This window comes from Eptatretus burgeri, chromosome 9 (assembly GCF_056783735.1).
Source record: "Eptatretus burgeri isolate ZD-2024b chromosome 9, Ebu_testis_v1, whole genome shotgun sequence".
Lineage (NCBI taxonomy): Eukaryota > Metazoa > Chordata > Myxini > Myxiniformes > Myxinidae > Eptatretus > Eptatretus burgeri.
The window spans coordinates 94,511,267-94,529,280 of NC_140969.1; the positions used below are offsets into that span (position 1 = coordinate 94,511,267).

Consider the following 18,014-nt stretch of genomic DNA (forward strand, 5'->3'; position numbering starts at 1 on the left):
AGATCGGGGAAGAAAGAATGGCAACGAGAGCGGATATGTTGAGGGAGCAAGGGAGGAGGAAAAGAGGAAGACCGTGGTTGAGATGTGAGGATTGTGTGTGGGTGGATATCAGTAAGGTGGGGGTCGTTGGAGAGTGCAGAGACTTGGCTGAGGACAGAGGGAAGTGGAGGAATATTGTGGTCAAGGGAGAAGATTGGTGCCATTGGACCTCACCCCTTATAAATGGAAGAGGAGGAAATGAAGTTCGAAACATAACATTCAATTTAAATTAAGTTGTTCCTCGATCACAAACTGACGTTTGTAGATGGATGGTCAGATGGATGGACAGACAGACAGAAGTGAACCAATTGCTTAACCCCCATTTTCCCCTTCTTGTATGCAGGGTAATGAGTACACCAAAGTGTGGCAGTTCCTTGGCTAAATTCCACACATGAAGATCAAACGGTTAACTGTAAGAGTTGACTATAAAAGGGATGTGGATGTGAGATCAAGTTAGTGTTAAGAATAGGGTTATGAGATAGAAGATGAGTAAATGCAGAGATTAAGGAAATGAGACAGGGATACAGCACTGGCGAGACGGCCCAAACGACCTTCTATTTTGCCAAAGTTTTCTAGTCCACTGTTGTGATACAGTAATATACAATTTATGGTTCACACCTGTTCCCAGAAAGTATACAGTGTACTTTTGGTTGTTGGCAGCAAGGATGTGTGCGACAGCCAGTTTGGTGTAGATCTCATGTAGACACAGCAGAGGAACAGCATTAACCCCTTTTGCCATGAGAGTGTTTACTTTCAGGAAGTTCAGGGTTTCTGATGGAAGGTCCCAGGATGATGTAATATTTTGCTTTTTGAGTTCCTCGGAGATACACTGTAAGGTAAAGACAGGTAGAAAATCTTCATGAACAAAGAAAACCGAGTTGTAGTATCAAAAATGAATGAGCCACCACCAAGTATAGCTGCCCAACAGACAATGATTAGATCTGATATTTTGACCACTTAGTGGTCTACATACGAGACTGTACAGGCATCGTGTGCCATGTGTTAAGTATCTTTCTCAGTCGCTGCTGAAAACTGCGTTGGATCCGACTATCTACATATTCTAAGCCTCGTGTTGACTTAACGGTTAAAGTTGCTGGCTCAACATCTTAGGGTATTGAGTCCGAGCCCCTGTCGTGCCATTAAATCGAGTGATTATAAGTAATACAACTAACCCTGACACCAAATTATACATCCAAAAATACAAATTCAAGAACCACCAAAACTACTTCCAAACCTCTTGAAGAAGTACAATCACTAAAACCTTTGGGCTTCACTTTCAGCCATGATCTTTCTTGAGCAATCCGCACTTCTCTGTTGGCCTCCAAAGCCAGTTGCCAATTGGGCATTCTCCATCGTGCAAAGTCTTTCATTGGCACACCTGAACTCTTGTCTACTTACAAGGCCTCCATGCACAGCTCGATGGAGTACTGCTCTCCCCTCTGGGCTGGCGCCCCTGCCTCGCATCTTGCTCAGCTTGATGCCGCGGAAACCAAGGCCTTCAAGATTATTGGAATCTCCAGTGGTGAAGCTGTCTATTGGCCGATCACTTTCCCATCACAGACAGGTCGGTGGTGTGTCTGTCTTCTTGCACCTCCTTTCTGGTCTTGCACCCTCTGCTTTTTCAGTGCTTTGTCCTCCACTGTCCCTAGGTTTCTGCAGGATGCACACAGTCTGCCAGCAACCCCTTCCTGGTGAAGCTCCCAAAATACAGAATCACTGCTCACCTCCACTCATTTGTTCCTCTTCCCCCTCCCCCCCCCATCTGTGGACCCAACTTCCACATTCTTCCCTCCAGGTCGACAGGTATTCACCACCATCTGAAATCACCACCCATACAAAACCATAATCTTGTTTTCCCCCATAAACCCGACCCAAACCCACCTCTTTCCAAATTTCCAGGTTTTTCTCGCTCAGAGTTTGTGGCTGTATCCATGTTGTCCACACCCCTTATTTGTCCAAGTCTCCCTCCATTTTGTCCCTCATCCCTGCTGTTGGTGTTTTTTTTCCCCCCTCTCTTTCTACCGTTCCTTTTGTTCTGTTACCTTGTGATCCATTCATGCTCCTCCATGAGCCTTGAGATTACAAATGAAAAATAATCATGAATCAGAAACATGAAGCAACAAATGTAAATCCACAGACAATAAAATAAACCCCAGACATCAATGTTCTGATTTGTTGAACAATTCATTTTTCAGAAAAAAAAAAAAACACGAGTTAGGATTTAAATTTTACAGGGTTGGTCAGATTTCAGAATCAAATTCATTTCTGAATTCTTTCCATGTTCTCTCATTGGATCAAATGTAAAAAAAAAAATTAAAAACAAGAACAATCTCAACATAATGCAAGGAAATGAAAGCTATACTTACAGATCCTGGACGTGGTTTGGCAATTGTCCAAGCATAGTCTATCCACTGATCGTTTTCAAGAAGTTTATAATTACCACTGAATATGGAGGACACCTCGGACCATTTATAGGCACAGATCACAGACATGCGCAGGTCCAGCCTGCAGGACACAAGATTGTCACACCTCATCTGATAAGAAAGCAATGTCTGTCACACGATATCATCAACTTAACCAAGACATTTTATCATTGTGGTTACTCATGGTTAATGGTACAGTACTGCAAATCCTGATGTTACAGGAAAGGATACGAGTAATTTCAGATTTTTTTTTCTCTCTCTCTCATGCATTTGCAACTTAAACTTTCAACACTGATAAGTGGTTGTTTTGTTTTGGGGATACGAGGGGGCCCGTTGGTCCATTGGACCAAATTTTCATTGTCTTCATGGCCCTGTAGCATACCTGCCTGCTGTACTGCTTGAGCATTAGCTTACCTTTCACCAAGCACAGATATGCTTTAGCCAGGGCAGGGATGATACGTTCGTTATTATTATTGCTGCCAAATTATAGCCTCCACTCTTATTGCTGTTAATATTATTAGTATTATAATTAATATACAGTACTGTATGCTTTGTTACAATGTTTTCATTATTTTTGTGACGCCTAACCGAACGTTGCTATACACTGTGGGAGGAAGGGGCGCAAGGAGGGAGAGAGAGAGGGAGAGAGGGAGAGGAGAGAAAAAAAAGAAAGAAATGTGAGGGGTGGAGGCTGCGTTCTATTTATACGTATGGCAGCTTGGCTGCTGGGTAGCTATCATTTCTTGGAAGTGCGGCTGCACTGCTGATGCTGTGCCCCTCTACCAGTGCACTGGTACTCATTTTGCTGACCTCAGAAGGTTGACAGGCTGAGTCAAACCCACCTAGTGTTAATTCAGCAGCCAATGGGGCTCAAACTCAAGATCCTCGAATCCTAAGCCAACCACGCGAACCACTAACCAATACCAGGCATATTTAAACAGATTGTTAGAACGGGCGAAACATTATACAGGATTTCCTCTGATATCTCCTCCTGATGATGAAACTTTAATTTCTGAACAATTCACATTCAAATTTCTCTTTAAAGAGTGTGATAAAGATAAACAGATGCTTTATGTGGGATTTCCTTCGATGTGCTTCATGCGTCATCTATATGCGCTGTCTTCATAAACCTATGTGAAACATACAAACATACAAATTACAGCTTTCTTCACTCTCGATCAAACCAGATATAGATTAGACACTGAAACCTTAATTTCTGAACAATTCAAATTCAAATTTCTCTTTTTCTGAAAAAGTATCGTCTGTACATTGGAAGAAGACTCTGGATGTGTGTGTGGTGTGTGTCTAACGGTTGTAGAGGGTCTAAACGGTCTAAGGTGGCTAAAAGGTGTAAAGGTCCAAAGAGTCTAAACAGGGGTGAAACATACAAATTACAGCAAATTATAAACAGATAGACAGATAGATATACTATATCGATATATGCAGTATGCAATTTTGGCCCCAGACACTGATCTTTTGCTTCTACCATGTGACAACAATAGGATAACTCAATGAAAAAAAAAAGTTGGTGTATTTTAAACTTAAAATTAGATTAAGATAGTATAGCCTATAAGCCTGGTGTTGGCTTAGTGGTTAGGGTGGCGGCTTGGGATCCCAGGGTCCTGAGTTCAAGCCCCGTTGGCTGCTGAATTAACACCAGGGGGTTGACTCAGCCTGTCATCCTTCTGAGGTCGGCGAAATGAGTACCAGTGTACTGGTCCCGGTGTATGCCCCGGTTAGAATAGGTGTACCATATCCCTGTGTGTCGTAAGAGGCGACCAGGGTTGGCGTCAGGAAGGGCATCCGGCCATAAAACATTGCATCAAGAAAAAGCCAAACCCCTGCACAGCAGGGAAAAATGGCTGTAAAAACGGTCATTTTATAGTATAGCCTATCATATGCATACCTGGACTGTATTTCAAGCCAAACATGATGCTCTTACCAAGTTTAGCTATTCAAAGTTACAGCTCTTCAACATCTATCATGCCATACTTATATGAATTACAATGGAATAATTGAAGGAAAGACTATACACACATACCAATTTGAAGAGAATAGTGCAATCAACATTGGAGGTTGGTCATCGCTTCTGGCTGCCAAGAACACATCTCTGAGATTTGAGAATATATCATCACCATGCTGAACTTTACAGGTCAGATGTGCTTTCAGGAAGGAAGTCCATTTTTGTTGAAGAGTTCTCTTTCCACCACGATCACCCTGACACCATGTGGTGAAGACACAGAACATCTCAAGAGAACAAAATCTTCACTTATGTGACGATAACTGCTCAGCGCTAATCCAAAAAGACACATCATGGAAGAGTGTGCGAGACACAAAGACTTGCCCAACTCACTTTGCAAAAGCGTGCCACACGAGCAACTCTAATAGGCTCAAAGGAATTCACCTCCTGTGCCACCTCCGTGAAGAAGAAATATATCTTTTCGTCGTCGCCTTCTGCCTCCTTCCCAGCAATTGCTCCAATGAAGTTTGGATCTGAGTTGGAGAAAAAAAAAATGTGCAGAAGATAATAGTGGATAAACATGGTCGGTTTTATTTTTTATTGAAAAAATAAAAGTTTCCCATTTAATGGGGAATCTCTTATAATGGTGAAGAATCACTTTTTAAAAATTTGAGAAAATTCTCATATTCGGATCTGGAATCAGTTCGTCCTTGTCACACATCCAACCTGTCCACCAAGTTTTGTTCGAACTCGTCCTTAGCTTTTTTTGAGATATCCTGCTCACAGACAGACAAACAAAACAGGGGTGAAAACATAACCTCTGTCCACCTTCGGTGGCAGAGGTAATACGTGAGTGGCTCAGGTGCCATCACTGCTCTGTAAATAAAATAAAAAAGGAGTGTCAAGGAGCAACAAAATGAGAGAGTAGTATTAGAGAGTTTCGAGCACCACAAAAGAAAGCATGGAGACAGGTGACAGACATACAAACATGACCTACCTGCAAGAAAAGATGGCATATGATGGATATTAGCAGGAACAAGAAGATTATCAATATAAAGCGACAAGATGAGATGAGATGGTACTGAACGACAACCTTGCAGCAGTAAGGAACATGATTGGAAAGACACAGGAAGGCGATTCCACAGATGTGGGAAAGCCCAGTCCAAAATGGAGTTCCAAATTTCTGGCGAAAGCAACGGGAAGCTCTCCACTATCACGACGCTCAAGCATTCAACAAACTTATCCAAGAGGAGGAGGTAATGGATGAATGGCTCACAGAGGGTAACACCTTCCTCATCCCAAAATCTGAAGAAACCTAACTACCCCACAAGTATAGATCAAAAGCATGTCTACCAACGACATACAAACTTCTGATGGGAATCATGACATAAATGATGTGCCACCACCTGACACAACAAGGAGGCCGAGAGGCAAAATAGAAGGGATGCAAAAGAGGATGCTACATAACAAGAGACCACCTACTACTATACAAGGCCATACTCAAAAACCTTCTCATTCCCACTCACATCCCTTATCTTCTCAGTCTCTCTCAATTTGAGCAGTTGAACACTGTGCTGTTGCAACTACAACGCACAATCTGACCCTGAAGAAGGAGAAGTGTACATTTGTAGCATGAGCGATTGACTTCTTCAGGTACAGAGTGACGACTGCAGGAGTGAAGCTTACGCAAAACAGTCACAACGATAAGAGCTATTCACACACCTTCCAATGCAAAGCTGGAGTTAGCATCGATCCCAGGTCCCTCCGCATGACGTTTGTACCCAACGACGCAGATTCATTTTGAACAACAAGGGCACTCAATAGAGCACATACTGTACCTCTGCCACATAATGCCTGATCCACGAGAACATATCGGGCCCAATCAATAAATTTTTGAAATTATCGTGCTCCACCAAGTTTCATCCGAATCCATCCGCAACCTTTTTGAGATATCATGCTATATATCGTTTTTGGCCCTATCTCTCAATGGTGAAGAATCACTTTCAAAATTCTAGTAGCTGGATCCAGGTCCGGATGTTCACTAAATCTAGTCATTTTGTCCTTGTAACTCACCCAACCTGCCCACTAAATTCAATTTGGATCCGTCCACAACTTTTTGAGATACCCTGCACATAAACGAATACAGGCAAACAAACAAACAGACAGAAAGGGGTGAAAACATGGCCTTCCCCTTCAGTGGTGGAGGTAATAAAAGGGGCACCCGGGGATAAAGATTGTGCCTGAGATTCCTTGTTGTTATGCAGTAAATACAACCGAGGGGAGGGAGCGGAGCAGAGGTTATAAGTAAAATAAGAAGAACATTGAGAGAATAAAGAGAAGGCAAAGAGAGAGGAGTGAAGACAGGAGTAGTAAGAGGGATAGAGAGCAGGAAGAAGAGGAGGAGGAGGGAAAAGGGGGAGCTTTGGAATAGAGAGAGGGAAGAGGAATGGGAATGTAGATGCAGCATTCGGAGAAGGCGAGCTAATAAGTGAGTATGACAAGGATGTTATGTATCTGAGAAACTTGGCATACCTTAAGCCTGGATACTCAAGTGCAGCTGTGCCACTGATGCAGTGGCCCTGCACAATTGGCACAAGAATTAGCAATTTGTCCAAGGTGCTGACGCTCACTCTTTGCGATATAACTGTTACTCGCCTATTTTTTGCGAAAGACACCATGGGATCTTATCATCCTCCAGATAATGCGAGCGGACGTATCTCCAACTTCACGTCCATCTGAGGAAGAACACTCCCTGTTGCAATGCCCTGCCTGTGAAGCACCAATCTGACAGTTTATCGTCAGGTCAGGAATGGAACACAGACTCGATATCTCAAAAGGCAAGTTAACTTCCATTATGCCATCCTATCAACTCTGTGCGTTGTTTAAAAAAAACAAATAAACAACAGATATGTATAATGACAACCACTGACCATTAAGCCAGCGTGATTCTGTGCTCAAGAAATTATCACCCAGTACTCGTGCGATCACAGGATCGTGGCCCCAGTAGTCGCTTGTTGTGGCCACATGTAGAACATTGTCTGAAACAACAATTTAAAATTTTATAAAATCAACAAATACGTTATATACAGCAAGTAATGCTTATAAAGGGTTTGTGAGGTTTGCCTCCAGGCTTATTATGATATATATATATATATACTAGTATTAATATTTCAAAAAGCTTGGTGTTGGCTTAACGGTTGGGGTGGCTGGCTTAAGATCTTAGGGTCTTGAGTTCAAGCCATCTGTTTACCCTTGAATTAACACCAGATGGGTTGACTCAGCCTGTCATCCTTCCGAGGTTGGCGAAATGAGTACCCGTGTGCTGGCAAGAGGGGTATTGCTTCAGCGGTACAGCTGCGCAACCAGAAAACGATGCAGCCCAGCAGCCACAGGCTGCATATGAATGAATAAATAAATAAATAATTTCACAAAACCTCAATGGTTTGGACAATATATTGCTGCTGCTGTTGTTGTTAACATGACAATTGGTAATGGGCAGCTTTTGGTGTACTTGGTAAAATGATGATTGCCGTACCCACAACCAGAGAAGCGTGGCGACGTGTGGGATCATATGGACACCAATTCGCCCGTGCCTCCCCGACTCTCTTCGTCAAGCTCATTCCAAGATCATCTCGGTCCTGCAATGGACAAAACATCACACAAATTCAGTGCTCAAAAAAAAAAGAATATGAAGTCATAACATTCAGTTTAATAGGGAAGAACACGGTAACCATAAGATGTTTACAAACACCACGTGATGATCAAAGGTATCACACGCTGCTGTTAGGTGACCAGAGCTGCTTGTGCAGGACGAGCATTATGAAAAGTAGATTGTGATTTCTGGTATTTAAATACAGGACTGTGCTGTTACTCACCTCTGAACTATCCAGTGTGCGGGTTCAAATCTCGAGCTACCTATAAACTGTCAATATGGTATGCCGCATGCAAGGCCATTCAGCAATGTGTGTACCATCCCTTGTATGCAGGTAAACTGGCAGTCCCATGTGCCAGCATTTAGTTACTGGACGATAAAGTTCTTACGGTGTCGTTCGCGAAGTCGGTGAGCTATTGCTGGCACCATGAGCAATAAACAAATTCCTGCTCACTCACCCAAGTATCATGCATCGGAATGGCAACCCATTCAGGATTGTAACCCGAGCCAACAAATTACTCCGGCACAACTGGCACTCCATATGGAGCATGTTCCATGAGTTCTGGAACTGGGATATCAAAGGTTTTGCAGATGTGCCAGTGGATTACATTATAAACTCTGTTGTGTCGTTGTGTGTACAGCTGTTCTGACATGAGTTTGTTTTTGTGTGCGTGTTCGTTCATTAAGCATAACATATCATTCTCTCTACTAACCCCACCTCCACCCCTCACCTTTCTCTCTTCTTTTTTTTCATATTCCTCCCTCTTTTTCTCTCTCACCCCCTCCTCACACCCTCCCTCCTGCAGTATAGCATTGTTTGATAAGTCATAGCTCTCCCCACCTCCCTCCCCTTCCTTGCTCTTCCCCCTTTCCTAGCTTCCCCTCCCTCCTGCCTCCTCTCTCTCCCCTCCCAATCTCCTCTCTTCCTCTCTCTCCCTCCCCTCCCTCCTCTCTCCTCTCTCAATCCCCCCCTCCTCTTCATACCCCTGTCAGCGAAGTGACAGGCTGTATTTGCTAGTTAGTCGTACAAGCTAGTTAGTCATACCGTGACATTCCGCCACCACTTACAATGTAAATGTATTGAGGGTCGAAGGCATTGGTTCCACAGGCGATGAGTTGAGAATTATTAAAGGTCAAGTCCAAGATGAAGTTTGCACACAAGTTCTGCAATGACAAGAGCAAGTAATTATTCTGATATGGCACGGCAATCACATTCCCATTTCTGTTTTCAGGATGACAAAGACCTCAACTGCAACACAAGACAGGTGTCACAAAAACAAGAATTGTCAATTCAAGCCTTAACTCACCTTTCGTTTTGTTTTAAGCATGCAAGCCTCCTTGTCCTCTGCTTCCCACATCATCTGCAGATACACAAGTAGCCAATAGGCTGTGCTGATTAGCATTCAGCTTTTTCATTCGTTATGGGATAATTCAATCCAAACAACGAGCTGATACTCTCGGTCCCCCACTTTTTGGGTGGTATGAGAAGTAGATCCATGTAATATGAAAGCTAAATCATAAACGGTTTTTGAAATATCACGCATGCAAGCCAAGTTAACAAGATCGTTGCCATGGCAACATAATTCAGCCAATCACAGCAGTGATCTCATCAGGTTGACATGATGTCACGAGGAATAGATGTCTGCAATTTGAAAGCGAAATGTTTTCCGGTTTTTGAAATATCATGAGCACAAAAGTGCGTGGACAGATGATCGGTCGGTCGGACGGAGTTCATTTTGATGTCCCCCATCTCTGACCTTGTCGGAGGATGCCGTGAACAAAAAGACAATGTCGTACAGAACCGTTGCTATACCACCTAGTATTTGATGATTTCCTGGCAGACATTTTAATTTGAATACAACACACCTTTGTTTTTGGCTGTACGGTGATATCCATTGCATTCAGGGCAAACACGGCTTCACGAGCTGCCACGTAGACTCTGCATGGAGGTAATATAGGGTTAGTAACAGCTGTCAAACTCCTATTGAAGGCCCTGTAACACCTTGACGTTTTAGCCAGCGTATGCCGACGTATGAAAAATTTGGCGAATACGCTGGCACACATTGAATACGTTATGGGTAAGTTTTGTATACGTTAAGACCATGCTCAAGCACGCTGGCAAACGTCGTAGTACGCCGAGCTCGTCGACAAATTTTAAGCATGCTCGGCGTATGACTCACATGTTCCACATACGCTGGCCATAAGTTGTAGGGACATTACGCGATCGTTGACACACGTCGACACACGTTATTTGTAAGTTACTCATAAGTCGAAACACGTCGAGGTAATGTTTAGCGTACCCGAAACTTATTTCTAACCTATGAGTAACGTGCTTTGAACCTATGTGTAACGTATCTCCAACGCATATTGACGTATTTAGACGTATTTGATGTCTTCCGGACGACCACAGAACTTACTGAACGTGTTTCTAACTTACAGCTACCATATAATGGTGTATTGGCAGCGTTTAGGGGAATTGGTATATAAAAATGGGCTTCACACGAGGAACCCGTCAGTGTTCCAGATTCCATGTTGAGTAGATGGCCATGTCAGTAGTATCAGTAGTAGTAGTAGGTGAGTGTGTCAGTAGTAGTAGTGGTAATAGGTATTAGTAGTAGTAGGTCCATGTCAGTAGTAGTAGGTGAGTGTGATGGGGAGGGTGTGGGTGATTATGGATCCTCCTTGCGTCTGCGTCCACGGCCAGGAGACTTCTTTGCAGCATTCTTTGAAGTTTTCTTCGGCATGACTGTGATGTTGACACTTCCATGTCTAGTGCGGTTACGATTTGAATCGTCGAGCGGCAGCCTTTTTAATAGGCTACACCACGTGATCGTCGGCGATACGCTGCCACGCGCTATGCATAAGTTAGACTATCGATGGGCATAAGTTGTGAACGCCGACAACACGGTAAGCATTCGTTGGTATAAGTTATCTACAAGTTATCAAAACGTTCTGTGTACGTTACTAATACGTTATGCATACGTCCAACTCGTTATGAATACGCCCAAAACTGAAAAAAAAACATCAATCGTTCAGCGTACGCCAGGGTTTTACAGACATTTTGATACGTTGCCATACGCTGGCTAAAACGTCAAGGTATGACAGGGCCCCGAGGAACAGCATGTGCCATATATCCATGTTTTTGATAGATTTAATACTTTTAGTTTTTTTGTCATCTCATTAAGCATTCTTATTAATAAGATAACACTTGATGTCATCCAGTACATTAAATGACTGCCTGGGAACCAGAGGCTGCTTTTTGACAAAATCGTAAGGAAAGTTTTTAAACAGTGAGTTTTCTGTGCAGGTCATTCTCAATAATAATACCATTGTGGTGTTAAGTCTGCCGGGTCCAGTCAATTTGGAATGTTCATTATCACCTCCAATACAACCTAAAGGTCTTCACAGATGGATATTGGTGTAGAAATTTGTGTTTCACCGTTTCGTGCTCACATCTGAACCCAAATGTACTATTCCACTATTCACTGAAGGTGGGATCTCAAGAGCAAACCCCACAGACCATGTGGACTTGTCCATTAGCAACAAATCTCATTTGTAAAACTAGAACACCATTCCATAGATAGGCCAGATCTGGATTCGGACCTGAACCAACATCGACTCGGCTTGTTCTCATCACCAAACCAACTCATCCACCAAGTTTTGTCAGAACTCGTTCTCAACCTTTTCAGATATCATGCAATATATATATATATATATATATATATATATATATATATATATATATATATATATATATATATATATATATATATATATATATCGGTTTTAGCCCAATCACTCAATGCTGAAGAATCACATTAAAAATTCCACTATCTGGACCCAGATCTTCACCAAAATCTAATCATTTAGTCAGTGTCACAAATACAACCTCTCCACCAAATTTCGTCCGAATCTGTCCATAACTGTTTGAGATGTTCTGTTCACAGACAAACAGACAGACAAACAGACAGACAAACAGATAGGGGTGAAATCATAACCTCCGCCTACCCGAGGTGGCGGAGGTAAACATCCTGATGATGCCCAATGCCCTTGATCTGCATCTGATATATGTACAAGGTCCTGAAAGCCTTGGACCATGAGATAAAAAGTGTAGTGCATCCCCTATTGTCTTCAAGTTGTCAGCAGACAATGGACTTTGGCAGAAAAAGATCTTCATGCCAGCTATTAATTTTCATAAAGCCTGCTGGGATAGCCGAGCCTCAAGGTATGCAGACTTGCCTCTGAGATGTCTAGTCTGGGTTTGAATCCCAAACCAGCTATAAATTCCCATCCAGGTGTTTCGCAGGCAGGGCGAAGCACCGATGCGTGTTGCATTCCTCAGTTGGATGTTAAACAGGGTGTTCAATCTGTTAGCATTAGTTGGTGGATCTGAAGAAGAGGCAAGATATCGCCAGAACCATGAACAAATTACAACCCCCTGCCTGATCGACTGTGGCTACCAAGTGGCTTGGTTTTCTTGGTGGTTCCTTGACACCAGGTGACACTGCTTCCTTTCTCAGAGTGTGGTTGCTGTCTGGGCAGAAGCTTCTGCAATCTCAGCAAATCTACCAGGTCGTTCACATGTTTCGTGTGAACAGCTTACTTCAGATACGAAAGGCAACCAACACAATTTCAGTATCGACCTCAATTTCAGTGATCCGTCAAATAGCAGTCTTGGTTCTCAGGCACTCAGATTTGCCAAAGTTAAAAAAAAAAGGTTGTATATGTAGTATCTGTGAAGGAGCATTTCAGTCTCTGCACACAATCTCTCTCTGTCAATGACCATTTCAAAAAGTTTAGGAGTTCAATTAAAAAAAAAAAATCCCTTGTTCCAAAACTTACATTTTATTGCTGGGATCCAAGAGCAACTTGCTGTAGTTTCCAGAACTGGGGTCATGAAAGGTCTTCAAGCCAAATGATTTCACCTCTGCTTCAAGAAATTTTAAAAAGACACAAATGTTAGTCATGGTGTTTAAATTATTTTGCAACATTTTGTTCACAAGGTCACCTTTTCATTCAACGAAGCATCATTATGTTCACTACATCTCTCTTCCTCTGTCTCTCTTCCCTCTCTCTTCCTCTGTCTCTCTCTCTCTGTCTGTCTGTCTGTCTGTCTGTCTGTCTGTCTCTCTCTCTCTCTCTCTCTCTCTCTCTCTCTCTCTTTCTCTCTCTCTCTCTCTCTCTCTCTCTCTCTCTCTCTCTGTCTCTCTCTGTCTCTCTGTCTGTCTGTCTCTCTCTCCTCCCCCTCTCTCTCTGCCTCTCTTTGCCTCTCTCTGTCTCTTCCACGAATCTCAACTAAGTACTGACACTATTTTATTATTTAAGTGCACCCAATTGCTCCTTCACACTGCGTTTCACTCACCTGGGAATGTGGAGAGGTTTCCAGAAACCCTCAACTCCGGTTCTGTGACTAACCCACACAGCATCAGAGCACATGTTATGAAAACCTGCTCTGCCTCTCTTGGATATCCTGTGTCAACTTTTATCACCAAATTATTTTCCCCAAGTCACCTTTCGTCGACTTGAAAGTCAACCAAAATCACCGTCTTACACAAAATGGTGCAAAAATAGACCCTATTAACTACTGTCCTGTTCGTGTACAGCACTGTACTTACAATTATAAACAAAGTAATGAAATCCATTTTGCAATTTTTATCCTACAAGAGTGAAGCTCATGGAAGAGCAAGGTAAACTTGACAGTGTGGTAGTGGGGCACAAATTGAGCAAAACCAGCAATGAATGGATGAGCAATCAAGAGGGTTCATGGGAGTAATAACGATCATTGGTGAGCTTGGGGGATGACACGGGCTGGTGGTGCACGACCTCCGAGAACCCCTGGAGAAAAGTGTGGGAAAGAATGTGCTTTGGAAGGTGGTGGTTCCAAAGACAGGATAAGTGAGAAATAAAGGATTTGAGGTGTGCAATAAGCCTGGATTTTGGAAGTTTAACCAATAGAGGGTCACTGGAAGAATGCATGCCTCCTGCAATGTTTTTGGCCCAGTTTGTGGGGCCCAGTCTGGTTCCTCAGCTCTGCAAACGACCGATCCGATGCTCTGGGAAACCCTCTTCTTTTTTTTTGGTGACGACTCCACATTGTGTTATCCAGTTCCCCACCCCCTCTGCTCGGTCGAGAGCCGCTGCTGATCTGGAAATGATTAGACACTGGTCTGATAAATTGAACATATTCAATTGTGCAAAATCTCACACTCGCCCCAATTCCAGGAGAATCATCAAATAAATCCACATTCCGATTTCCTTCGTCATCCACTGGAACAGGTTCGTTCTTTTGAATTCCTTAGCCTCACCATAAGTGAAGACTTTTCCTGGGCTGACCACATAACGAAGCTGGCCTCCAAAACCAGCCGCCGACTGAGCCTCCTCATCGATTGATGTATTTCCTTGGAAAAATCAAAGCTAATCATAGTTTGCAACACATTTTTTTTGTAGCTCTGTAGAGTACCGGTTTACACTCTGGGCTGGTGCCCATCATCACATCTACCGTATCTCTTTTGGCTCCTGTGGAGTCTGAAGCTCTCAAAATTATTGAAATCTCTCATGATGAGGCTGATTCACAGGGTCTGTTGCTCACACATCGCAGGCTGGTTGGGTGATTCTCTCTTTTTGCTGTATATTTTCTGACACTGACCCCTCTACTCTATCAGTCCTCCAACCCTTGCTATGTACTCCACGATTTATTTGTTCCTCCAGTGATCCACTCCAAATTAACATATAAAATCCAGGCTCCCTGTGCACAACTCCTTTATTCCTCACTTCTCCCATCCACATTCCAGAGGCAGAGGAGTTCCTCGTGAGCCACTGACCATCCATATCTGGTGCCCAATTGTCTCCTCAGAAGTCCTCGTGCAGCTAGGTTAGCTATTTCTCAGAAGTCGGTGACAGGATTTGCACTTTCGCCACCGTAAAACACTTAATTCCGCAATATACACGAAAAAAACACAAATCAAACGAAGAAAAACCCGCTCAGTGGCAGTACCTTATGTGCAGCTGCCCTAGAGAAGGCAGCTCACTGGAGGATGGGACTGAGGCAAAGCCATTGGGACCCCCATTCTTTGATGATAGGGGGGAAACCATGGGGCAACCTTGCTGGGCCGGGTTGTGGTGGTGTGTGTTGAGGTGGTGCTGAGGTGTCGTCTACCAGATGGCGGTCTTCTCTGATTAACCTGAAGTGGTGCCTTTGGGTGGGTGCCTGGAATGTCATCATGCTAAGAGAGGATGGCCACCTGTCTCTGCTGTCATCTGTCATCGTCAGGTGAAGAGGAACTTTGGCTCCCAAGGAACACTGGATACCACTGACCAGTGTCACAGGACCAAGTTTGATGGCAGAGCTGAGCTGTTCAGGGAACTGAAGTGTAAAATTGTATGTTCGCCGAGGGTGGGTGGACAAGGAGGCCGATGTGTAAGGGATCTGTGATAATGTAGAGCATCACCTGTGGTCAAGTGATTCTCATCTTGCTTATAGAAGAATCAGTGCATTGTGTTCCTCGAAGCCCGTCTGTTGGTGCACTGCAGTTAGGGTAGTAGAGCAGAAGGTGGTGGGCCCTTGACAGAGGAGTCTGAGGTGAAGCCCTGCTGGGCCGGTTGCTTTAAACGGATTTACCATGCTGACCCACCATCTGTTGAGTTGGATGTCAGGAGTGTTACTATCCCAATTGCTGGCTGACCCTCCAATCAACTGCAAACCACCTTAGTTTGGAGCTGCAGTGAAACAGTTGAAATTGGGGAAAAACTCCTGGTATATGTGGCATCCATGCTGAACTTCTCAAGGCTGGTGGAAATGCTGCACTCGTGTCGCTGCATGCAGTTCTGTGCTCTGTTTGGAACACAGGCATCATTCCAACTGATGGGAAGAGGGGCCTTGTTGTCCCTCTCCAGAAAGGGAAAAATGATCGTCATAACTGCAGCAACTACCGAGAGGTGATGCTGCTTACAGTGCTGGGCAATGTCTTTGTTCTGATCATTCTTGATAGTGTTCGCCACCATCTTCTTTAGCCCCAGCACCCAAAGCAGTCGGACTTTACCCCAAAGAGGTCAATGATTGACCGTACCCTCACTCTCCGGGTCCTCACTGAATGCAGATTAGAGTTTTGACAGAGGCTGCCTACACCCGATGTTGATTTCTGCAAAACGTTTAATTCAGTGAATCGGGAGGTCCTCTGGAGGATCCTCGGTCTTCGTGGGGTGCCACCAAAACTGATCGATTTAATTTGTGAACTGGACTCTGGTACTGAGAGTGCTGTGAGGTGTGGCGGTTCCATCTCTGACTTATTTCCAGTTGTTCCTCGAGTTTGTCAGGGGTGTGTACTGGCCCCCACAATTTTCAGCACTTGTATGGACTGGATTCTGGGGAGGATGTCATAGAGATCTTGCTCGTTGCATTGTTTGAGAATGACAAGATCTCCGATCTTGATTTCACATTTGATGCAGTCATGTTTGCAAGAGACTCTGGAAATTCTTACAGAGGCTCTCAAGGTGCTGAATGAGAAGCAGCAGGCACTGGAATTATGGATATTCTGTGTCAAGATGAAGATCAGGCTTTCAATGACATCTTGGATGCTGCTATGTTGTCTGTACCTGTCTGTGGTGAGGAAGTTGAGGTCACAGAGAGATCTACTCACCTTGGTAGTAATACCATGTCTCCGCATGTTGTGCACTAGAGGTCAACTGACATGTGATTCGGTCCTGGGGTGTCATGAATTCAGTGGACCATGGGGTGTAGCACTATCGGTACCTGTGCAGGTTGACGAAAGTTCGAGTCTTCAGGTTCTTGGTGCTTCCAGTCTTGATCTACAGATGTGAGACTTGGACTCTGATCTAAGGATCTGAGATGGAGACATAATTCCTTTGGTACCAGGTCTCTTGGGAGAATCCTTGGCTATCGCTGGTTGAACTTTGTGTCAAAAAAACATTTGCTGAGAGAGACTCAGATAAGATTTGTTATCTGTGTAGTCAGTGAGTGTCGCGTGGAGGAGGAGGAGGCAAATGGGCTGTTCACGTGCCTCATGGTTGCATCAGGTTGATCAGTTTATTTACGAGAGGGGGAGGTTATGGTCATCTGCCTAGGGTATGGCCAGACGGAGGCCCCTGATGTATCGGTGAAAAGTGGATGTAGTGATGCACTGCTCCAGCATATGCTCCCATACCTGACCTGTCCTCTCTGCAAGACCACCATACCTTTATTACGAGTTCATCATATGTGTCACAATAATGATTCCTAAAATTGTTGCAAATGATTGATTTAAGTTGTCCTTTGATCAGGTTGGAGAGAGAGAAAGAGAAAAAAAGAGAAAAAAAGAAAAAAAGAGAAAAAAAGAAAATGAAGAAAAAAAGAAAAAAAGAAAAAAAAGAGAAAAAAAAGAAAAAAAAAAAAAAAAAAAGAAAAATAAAAAAAAAGAAAAAAAAAAAAGAAAAAGAGAAAAAAGAAAAAAGAGAAAAAAAGAGAAAAAAGAGAAAAAGAGAAAAAAAGAGAAAAAAGAGAAAAAGAGATAAAGAGATAAAGAGATAAAGAGATAAAGAGATAAAGAGATAGAGATAAAGAGATAAAGAGATAAAGAGATAAAGAGATAAAGAGATAAAGAGATAGAGATAAAGAGATAAAGAGATAAAGAGATAAAGAGAAAAAGAGACAAAGAGACAAAGAGACAAAGAGAAAAAGAGATAAAGAGAAAAAGAGAAAAAGAGAAAAAGAGACAAAGAGACAAAGAGAAAAAGAGATAAAGAGATAAAGAGAAAAAGAGAGAAAGGAGAGAAAGGAGAGAAAGGAGAGAAAGGAGAGAAAGGAGAGAGAGGAGAGAAAGGAGAGAAAGGAGAGAGAGAGAGAGAGAGAGAGAGAGAGAGAGAGAGAGAGAGAGAGAGAGAGAGAGAGAGAGAGAGAGAGAGAGAGAGAGAGAGAGAGAGAGAGAGAGACAGAGGGGAGAGACAG

At 43.3% G+C, this 18,014-nt stretch overlaps 1 protein-coding gene across 2 annotated transcripts in view; it reads right to left on the minus strand.

Annotated features, from left to right (window-relative positions):
• LOC147020656 (semaphorin-4D-like) overlaps window positions 1-18,014 on the minus strand; it is a 71,148-nt gene that overhangs the window by 20,398 nt on the left and 32,736 nt on the right. For both annotated transcript variants that reach the window (XM_085896190.1, XM_085896191.1), the window contains exons 3-12: window positions 12,917-13,001; window positions 9,941-10,013; window positions 9,382-9,435; window positions 9,143-9,238; window positions 7,958-8,060; window positions 7,353-7,460; window positions 4,816-4,955; window positions 4,504-4,679; window positions 2,406-2,544; window positions 658-868 (exon numbers count right to left, since the gene is read on the minus strand). In XM_085896190.1, coding sequence (XP_085752316.1) covers window positions 658-868; window positions 2,406-2,544; window positions 4,504-4,679; window positions 4,816-4,955; window positions 7,353-7,460; window positions 7,958-8,060; window positions 9,143-9,238; window positions 9,382-9,435; window positions 9,941-10,013; window positions 12,917-13,001 — 1,185 coding nt within the window. The remainder of the gene's footprint in view (window positions 1-657; window positions 869-2,405; window positions 2,545-4,503; window positions 4,680-4,815; window positions 4,956-7,352; window positions 7,461-7,957; window positions 8,061-9,142; window positions 9,239-9,381; window positions 9,436-9,940; window positions 10,014-12,916; window positions 13,002-18,014) is intronic.